This window comes from Plectropomus leopardus, chromosome 7 (assembly GCF_008729295.1).
Source record: "Plectropomus leopardus isolate mb chromosome 7, YSFRI_Pleo_2.0, whole genome shotgun sequence".
Lineage (NCBI taxonomy): Eukaryota > Metazoa > Chordata > Actinopteri > Perciformes > Serranidae > Plectropomus > Plectropomus leopardus.
This window is the reverse complement of record NC_056469.1, coordinates 6,315,503-6,324,808: the sequence shown is the minus strand read 5'-3', so window position 1 is coordinate 6,324,808 and position 9,306 is coordinate 6,315,503. Positions and strand designations below refer to the sequence as shown.

General features: G+C 43.5%; 1 protein-coding gene across 1 annotated transcript; it reads left to right on the top strand.

The window, feature by feature from the left end:
- Positions 1-84: 84 nt before the first annotated feature.
- LOC121946044 (skin secretory protein xP2-like) lies at positions 85-8,257 on the top strand. The gene is made up of 3 exons (XM_042490453.1): positions 85-480; positions 4,594-5,856; positions 8,187-8,257. Exons 1-3 carry the CDS (start codon positions 393-395, stop codon positions 8,246-8,248), a joined length of 1,413 nt encoding a protein of 470 aa, XP_042346387.1. The 5' UTR covers positions 85-392; the 3' UTR covers positions 8,249-8,257.
- Positions 8,258-9,306: the final 1,049 nt, after the last annotated feature.

The window sequence follows — 9,306 nt, the reverse complement described above, 5'->3', positions numbered from 1 at the left end:
CCACCAGGAGGTGGATCTCCTTCAGATGGGACACTCCTATAAAGGGGAGGACACACACTTCATTCACACATGTTTGCCTCCCCTTCCTGTATGAATAGTGTGACTGTGAGCAGGAGGCAGCCAGGGAACACTCAGCAGTACCGCCTGCACTGCTCAGCTGCGTCCTCGCAACAGATCCGGAGCAGGAGGGCACCAGGCCATGCAGAAACACACAAAGAGACCAGGGGAGATAATGGTGCCCAGATACTCTTAGGAACTCAAGAGCTGCAGTGGTGCATGCTTTCACTGCCGCACAGTCTCTGTCTTTGCTAACAGAGAGCAGTGGGACTTGTAGTTGCTTTATATACCAAGTTCTAAGTTTTCTTTTTCATTTCAACTCTTTTTTCCCAAACATGGGGTGCTCTTCATCCAGTGCTCAGACTGTAGATCAAGAGAAAAGACCAGGTACAAAGCCAGAGGAGACCAATGGAGATACAGTTGGTAAGTAGTGATAACTAGAACTCAAATGTTTAAAAATCAAGCATGAAATGTGTTTTGTACATTTTCTCAGGATATGTGCAGTATAGTTGCTCTGAGTCACTTTGATTCAGTCAAGTCTTGCTGAGGGGTGTGTGACTGCTGCCGGCTGGTCTGGAACACCGTGTGCTTTCTCACTCCACTCTGCTGCACAGCATACTACACTGCCTCATGGAGGGAATTATTCATGTTTGCCCATTTCCTCAACAGAAGTGGTTGGCATTCATTATTAATTACCCATTTCTAGCTTGATGTCCATTGAAAGTGTGTTGACAGAAACTGTAGTGCATGAATTGCTGATGAAATGAGAACTGACTTGTGTGCTCATGTCTAAATCTCAACCTCATTCCACAAAGCTAATTGTGCATTTACACCTAGGTGAGCCTAGATTGGGAGAACTTCGTTCATATAACTCTTACAGAAGCACTGTGTGAAAGGCAGCTGGGAGTGTTTTACAGTCCATCTGTAGCCTGAGGCAAAGAGTGGTAACCTAACCCGTTTGCTGCCACTTTGCACCAGTCTGATTTGTGACTTTTAATGTTTTCTGCATGCAACAAAGAACGTCAACAAGAGCAAACTGTTCTGATCTACAGTGGTGCCTCCAGAAATTTCTCATAGGGGTGGTGAGAGGGGAGGGGGGGGGGGGCTCACCAAAACCAAAAGCCAGAATTGAGTTTCAGGGATTCACCTATGCCACTTAAGGATAGAGGCTAGTTGAAACCTGCGTCAATATGGAGAGTTAAGGGATTGCATACTGATACATTTTGGTTCCTTATTTTATATTTTATGTTACAAATTATCTGGTGTGCCTAGACTTATAGCTGTACAGTTAACATTTTCCACAACAATTCTGTTTCAGTATATTATGTATCTTAAATGTAAGGTGATTTGTTGTCCTTGAAATATGCTGGATGTCATTTTTCTCAAGAGACACATATTTGAAGGAGAACATTGATTATAAAGAAGAAGGAAAAAAAAATCTGGGAAACGGGCTGACTGAAGTTTAGGAGTCTTTTGGACTGCATATTACAATCGGCTGAAACTTTTCCTGGTTCGAATTACTGCTTAGAGGGTTTTCCCCGGGAGCCAAAATATCTGCAGATATCTCAGAATAAAGCAGTTTCACATTACTAATCAGCGTTTTCCTGATGCTGCTGGTTGCAGATGGGCTTCTAACTACAGTGGCAAATGTGACAGCGCAAATGGTCCTATGTTTGATTGGTCCGTTCTGGGCTACTGTAAAAACATGGTGGCCCTCATAAATGAGGACCCACTCCCTGTGTAGATATAAATGCCTCATTCTAACTTAACGAAAACACAACATTTCTTACTTTAAGGTGATTATACACTAAAGAAGACATACCTAATTGCTAATATTTTTGTCCTAAATCCTACATGCTGAACCTTTAAGGTGAGAGTTCAAGGGTTCCCTGTGAAAATGGTCATGCCAGTTGTTCCCTCGCCAAAATTTAGCCGAACTTTGGAGCCATATTGAGCCCCATTTATGCCAAGATGGTTGATATAAATAGATGACTTAACTTCTCTAGTTCCACAAAATAAAAACTTAGCTTAAAAACATTAGTTACTGGCTTTAAAAAAAAGCTAGATACCTGCCTAAAACACAAGATACTGGCTTAAAAACACTAGATACCGGCTTAAAAAATTAGCACATCAAAGCCTATTGAAAACAGTCACATCACCTTCCTGTTATTTTTGTTGGGGGGACCAGCAATTGTATTATGGTGGCCATGCCCCCCCTCTTGGGTACCTCTGGTGATCCAAATAAATGCACAACGTCTTGATGCCTCAAAAGATTACATACAAAGATTTTCTCAAAAAGTGAACTGCTTAGATTATCATCTGCATATGCAAGATAATTGTGTTTGAAATTCACACCAGGAATTTAAATCTCATTCAAACAATGCATGCTAAATTGCAAAGGAGCAAGAGAAGAGGACGCTGATGCCTTTTAGAAAAGAATCCTAATGTTTTGCTTCTCTGAAATTCCTCTGCATGGGATTTTTGCACATGCAGTGATGATCTGTGGGTGATAGTCTTTGTTTTTTTGGCTTTGCATGTGGACTCTATGTTCAAGCCTGTGCAGACGCCCACTGAGAGGCCTGACAGACCGTGATTGTCTATTCAACCTACTGGTACATGGCTATGTCATGGTACAGCTGCATGTACAGTATGTTCTCACTCCATCTACCCACATAAACATGACAGCCACTGTCCTTGTTAGAAGATGTTTCTTTTTTTTGCATTGGATTGCTCTAGCTCAATAAAGTTATTTGATTTGAATAAGGAAAAGATGGTAGTTTTGAGGAAAGTGAGCCACTAACCAAAGCCTAGGCAAGTGTTACATTACACCTGGCATAGTTGCTCTGTATTCATGTAGAGCATTTCCATCTTTCATTATGTCACATTATGATGTTTGTGTCAGGGCATTGTCCCTCCAGCCAGCCAGCTTTGGTCACCTGGAGAAGCTCGGCTCCCTTTCCAGGCTCTTACATCACCCCAACAAGAGAACCACTTATTGTGCTCTTTGCCTAGGCAAGCCTTTCTAAATGTGGCCGAATGGGTGGAGATTTAAATCTTACAGTGTACAGTCTGTCTAACAAACCAGCTGTATGCCATCCAAGCCACCACTGGTCCCATCCCCTGTCCGGGCCCCTCGTCTGTTCCCCCCTCCCTCCCCTTGCTGTGCTCTTGGCCAGCCATGGCACTGTCTGTTTTGACTGGGATCTCTGTCATCTTTGGCTGCTAAATCATGTTGACACACGGGTCATCCATGCCTGGAGAGGCTGTCTCTGTCTCGGCCCAAACAGACTTTTAAACACCAGTTCTGACCTGCTGGGCTTTGTATTCTCAGTGGGAGCTGGTGTGTGAGGTGGATCTCTGCTTAAACAACTTGACACTGATTGAGCACATTTTTGAAATCTAAAAGTGAACATGTTAAGTCCAAAGACATTATAAAGACTTAAAGGTGGTAAAAACACCTATCTGAAAACTAATTTGGTTTTGCAATTGTAAACTCAAATTATTAAATAATACACTTCACACAAACACTCTTCCGTGTTGCGTGCTCTTCCACTGGCTCAATTTCATTCGACTTGCCAGGCCGTCACATTCCCTTCCACCCATCACTCTCGCCTCTTTTTACCACTTCTGACGGACAAATAAAATCAGGAAGCTGCAACGTCCAAACTATCCACCCGCTCCCCATTCAGCTCTCTGAACCCTTCTGTTTTGCCTAATTTGTGAACAAAGTCCAGCCGGTGTTTTTGTAAAGAACTTAGCTGCAAAATTCGTTTGGGGGAAGATGTGACACTGTAACTGATTCCTGTAACTGAGACGTGCGTTGCAGTTCCTGACATTTAAGTATCCAAGCCCACTATTGTTCCTCATCTACTGTATTTTCTCACCCAAGGGCTGATTGCTTGTTCACACAGTTTTTAGAGGAGGGGTCAGGGAATGAGAATAAAGGTAGGGTGTTTCTCTAAAGGCAGCAAAGTTAACATCACGTGTATTCATTTCCTTTAAGAGTGACTTGCGTGTCCTCTGGGCTTTAGACAAGCACAGGCTTCAATAAATCACATTTCCAGCTACGGAAATGAAAAGATGTTCTCTCTAGCACGCAGTCTGTGTGCCTTATTTCTGTATTTCCCATCTCTTGCCTTCCACGGTGAGTCAACCTAAACCAGTTTTTAAATAAATAGGCTTTATGTATTTGAGAAAAGACATACAGGAACATGCGTAACACTCTGCACTATAGGAGCTGATTCTTGGTTTAATGTGGAAGTTCGGATGCATTTTTATGATTGTTGATAAGAGTGTTGTCATGACAAATGTGGTAATTTATTAACAAAGCCATTCAATGCATGGATTAACTCAAGGACCCCCCAAGAAGTTTCAAGCTCAATCAAATGAGGAATCTTTTTGAAATTGTATTTGTTGCTTAGTGTTGTCATGTAGTTCCTGTTACAGATTAACGAGAGCTGAAAGGACTGATAAGTGTCGCATGCTTTCCAGTCGTAAATCCTAATCAAGCTTCTCTTGTCATTCCTGTATTGACAGCAGTCAGAAATGGCATCATCCCCGAAGATGCACAAACCATCGAGGACCAGATGCAGCTGCCTGTGCAGACTGCCTTGCCGGATGATCTACAACCAAGAGCCGATGATGAGGCGGAGGCCGTGTTAGTGGCCCTGGAGGCCCAGGAGGATCTTGGCTCTGGGGAGGACCTCCTGTCTGCTCCTGAGCCTCAGCCTGAACCTGTTGCCCCTGCAGAGCCAGCTCCAGAGGCTGCTGCTCCAGCTGAAGCCCCCGCTGAACCTGAGGCTGCTGTAGTGGCAGTAGAGACATCGCCCCCTGTGGAGGAAGCTGCCCCTGTAGAAACTGTAGTCGCTGAGGCTGCTCCTGCTGAATCTGTTGTAGCTATGCAGGCAGAGGCCCCTGCTGTTGTAGAAGAGGTGACCGCTGAGCCAGCCAAGGCCTCTCCTGAAGTTTCCACCCCTGCTGCTGAACCTGTTGTATCGGAGCCAGCAGAGGCCCCAGTGATTGTGGAAGAGGCAGCAGCTGTAGTGGCTGAGACCCCTGCTGAAGTTGCTGCTCCTGTGGTGGCAGAGGCCCCTGGTGAGGTTGCTGCTCCTGTGGTGGCAGAGGCCCCTGCTGAGGTTGCTGCTCCTGTGGTGGCAGAGGCCCCTGCTGAAGTTGCTGCTCCTGTGGTGGCAGAGGCCCCTGCTGAAGTTGCTGCTCCTGTGGCAGCAGAGGCCCCAACTGACAATGCTGCACCAGTTAGTGCCTCAACAGCACCATGTGAATCCTCTGAAGCAGGAGAAGCTTTAGCACCAATTGCAGCTTCAGCAACAAGTGAGCTTGTGGCGTCAGAGGCTGCGGCGTCAGAAGCTGCGGCACCAGAGGCTGCTGCACCAGAGGCTGCGGCGCCAGCAGCTGCGGAGCCAGAGGCTGCAGCTCCAGATGAAGTTGTAGTTCCAGAGGAGGCTTCAGCACCAAGTGAAGTCTCTGCACCAGCTGAACCCCAAGCCCCTGTAGAGGCACTACAGTCACTAATAGATGCAAAGATTGCTGCAGCAACTGTTCCAGAGATGCCTCCGTTAACTCCAGTCGTTGTTGAGGCCCAAGCTGCACCTCAGCCTGCTGTTGAGGAGGCAGCTGCACCTGCTGTGCCAGTCCAGGAGGCAATAGTTCCAGCGTCTATACCAGAAGCAGCCCCAGCAGCGACTGTGACCTCAGAGTCTGTGGCAGAAAGTGCAGCCCAGGTACAGGCCACACTGGCTGAAGCACCCTTAGCTGCGGCCCCTGAGCTCTCGCCTGAAGGTATGAAACTTTGACTATCTCATCAATATTTCATTCTGTCATTTTCTAACAGTTATTGACAGATTCCCGCTGGGGTTTGGGCGGAATTTAATATTTAACACCTTCATACCTTTCTGTAATTTCAAAGGAACATAGGGTATATGAAGATATAAGTGTGTGGAAAACCACCCAAAATAAAACTCACCCAAACCATCTTGGTTACTCTTGCTAGTAATCTAGTTAGTTAGTCCACTATTCCAACAATCACCACTTCTGGTTTGGTCAAAATAAATCTTAAATTCACAGATGGCTATTTACAGTCCTGTAAATTCTCCCTCCACCGCTAGCTGCCATGGTGTCTTCCAGTTCAGCTGCCCGTACCACCAGTAGAGACTAGAGACTGAGGTCTGGTGGTGCGTGCTGTGCACTACATACACTGAGTTTAATAGAAAGAGGAGTGTCTGTATTTATGACGGTATTGAAAAACACACCTCAAGGATTTCTAAATACCCCGGTGTACCAAAATATTGTGATACCAACCAAGCCTATTTTCCCGCAACAGAATCTAGCAATTCTAGCAATTAAAGCAGATTTCATTTGTATTGACACATTGACACATTGCAATGAGGCACGGGCAAGTTTGCTCTCTGATTATTAATGGCTGAAGGATGACAACAATAGGATTCCAGTAAAAGATGGCTGCCATTGTTTAAGGTAGTTGTCTTGAAGGCAGTTTACAGCTCAGTGAATCACGTGACAACCAGTAAACAGAAATGTCTCCTGACAAACCCGTCATGCTGACTTTGACATTAAGGCGTCATACCATGTTTTAACCTGCTCGATAAGGCATGATGCACCAATACTGACGGATTGGAGAACTGACAATTTTTTGGGTGGAGGTCAAACAGTGCAGCGTTGCCACTCGCTGAAACAACTGCAAAATCTATGCAAACATGCATTAGGCACTAAACATGTGCAAACAAGCAGAAAGAAGTGAAGAAAAACTCAGCAATGTGCACTTACGAAGATAAGATTTTGTTTGCATCCAGGTAAACAATTAATAATCCAGGCAGTCTATCTTCTTCTTGCACATAAGCTCAAAGTTAGATCATTTTACAACATCACCCCCTCGAAGGTGCTGCCACTGGTAACTAAACACGTATCCAACACACACATGCTTAGCAACGCCAAACGTTCAGCTCCCGTGATAAACAATCCTTCACATAGGTTCCTGTGTGCACTCCTGTGATTGGTTGGAGCTGACAGGATGAACAGGATATTGTTGTGCCGTGAGGCTGAACAGATAATGCAGTGTGAGAAATAGAAAGCAGCCACACACTCTCGGAGAAATGAAGGCCTGTCTTGAGTGTGTCGATTATAACAGATGCATGTTGTCAGCACAACAGATCCAGTCACGCAACTCTCACTCATTGTACTCTATTGTGAACTGACTACAGAATAATCATGCCCTGCTGCTTCGAATTACATAAGACAATGCAAATGCCCTACAAGCCTGACTGCATTCCAATCTTCATTCAAAATGATGAGAGGGAACTGTTTTCAGGGCTCATTTTAAGAGAATTTAAGTCCGTCCTCACGGGTTTGTGATCACTCTGGATGAATCAGATCCTCATTCACTTTTACACCTTTACAACTGTTAAATTACATTTTGAGTATATTGCAGTAAAGCCATTTGTTCTATGAGACAGATACAAAGCAGCACTATTTTACCTACTTGGCCATAATAACAATATAATTTTACAACTTTCTAATACAAAGCACATGTACACACTATGTACAATCATTGCCTTTATTGGGAAAGTAATGACCACTGAAACAATTTTTAAAATCAGCATGCCATTTGTCAAGTCTGTACTCTACATATTAACCCATTAAATGCGCAGTACCTGCAGTGGTCAGTAACCTTGTGTAAAAGGCAGAGCTTGTGGTTTTCACTTCAGCCAGCACCCCACTCTTTACTCTCAGAGAACATGGTGTACTTTTAGGGAAGAGACGCCCCTCCAGGCAGCACGTGTAGAATACTGGTCTGGTGTGAAAGACATATTGCATAACATTTATGAGACTTTCTCTCTGGAGGCTATGCTGTGTGCATGCCAGACCAATTACCATAGAGTGTAGTGTGTGTGCACTCAAAAGCCAGGTAAATCACTAGTAAACCAGTTCAACAGAACCAGATGGTGCTGAGGAGTGTGTGCTCTTCACTTCTCCTCTACAGAGCAAGGTGTTACAGTAATGTGTTAAACAACCTTAAAGTTTCCTCAGCATGAAAGACTGTATTGTGGCTTGTATTGTATTATGCACTAATTTCCTCTTAATGTGTGTGTTTGCAGGGGTGGCTGCAACTGAGGCCCCTCAGGAGACTGAGAGTGAGAAAGCCAAAAAGGAAGATTGAGTCGGTAAGAGCGCGACCACAAACCATACGCTACTTAAACCCAGTGCAAACACTGCAGGATCATCTTAGTATCCTGTATACTATATACAGTATACTCCTATGAAAAGTCCATTAAACAACATCTAGATCTAGAGTGGGTGATGTTGCCAGTGATGTCACCTACTGATTAATTAAAGATTTGAATAGCAATAGTGTGAATGGTGGATCAGAAAATGCATTTCCTGCAGAAAATGTGTGCGAACGTTGAAATCTGAAATGAATTCAAAAGCATTGCTGAAAATGCAGAAATGTAAAACGAATGGCCTGAAAGATCAGAAAATCGGGCAGAGATGGAAGCTGAAGTGCATTACCTATATTAGCTCAGAGCTGAAATACATTGCCACAAAAGCTAGAAGCTGAACTACAACTGTCAAAGGTCAACGGCTGAAAGAACAATTGCTTCATACTTTAAAAAAGCATAAAAGTAGAAAACAAGCTATAATGTTCTTAAAGAGCTAAATGTTTTGACATTTACATGGTTTCTCTAGCTCAAACTGTGCAGAAGTAGTAGTTGATCGAAAAATGTAGGAGAGAAGTATAATAACTATGTGACCTGTCTAAAGATTAGTCTGAAATTCTGCCAATCAATACTTTTGATAACAAAGTGGAGTAGAAAGAGGATTTAAGATTTTTTTTAAATCACTGCAAGTATGAATCTGAAAGCTTTACATTTAATTATTACCATGTAGGGGCTTTTATTGTGAAAATCCAGCTTCATCTGGAACCCCAGGTAAAATAAAAACATAATTTATTGACTTTTATTTTGAAAATACAGCCTCAGCAGGGCCCCAGTAAAATCCTCTTACCATCCAAGTGCTTATTTTGAAAACCAGTCTTGTCCAGGGTCCCTATGTCCAGGGGTTTTTTTTTTTAAAAAAGAAAATTAAATGAAAAATAAAAATGGGTGCACTGAGTTCAGACTTTGATACAAAGAAATTGAGAAAAGTTGAACATTGTAATATGATGTTAACACTGAATATGAATAGTGGACGTACAGTATATGCCACATGTCTTGTCTC

Coding starts and splice junctions, on each gene's coding strand:
- LOC121946044 (XM_042490453.1), top strand. CDS start 393: ATGGGGTGCTCTTCATCCAGTGCTCAGACTGTAGATCAAGAGAAAAGA. Junction 481..4,593: donor GACCAATGGAGATACAGTTG/GTAAGTAGTGAT, acceptor CTGTATTGACAG/CAGTCAGAAATGGCATCATC. Junction 5,857..8,186: donor CCCTGAGCTCTCGCCTGAAG/GTATGAAACTTT, acceptor GTGTGTTTGCAG/GGGTGGCTGCAACTGAGGCC.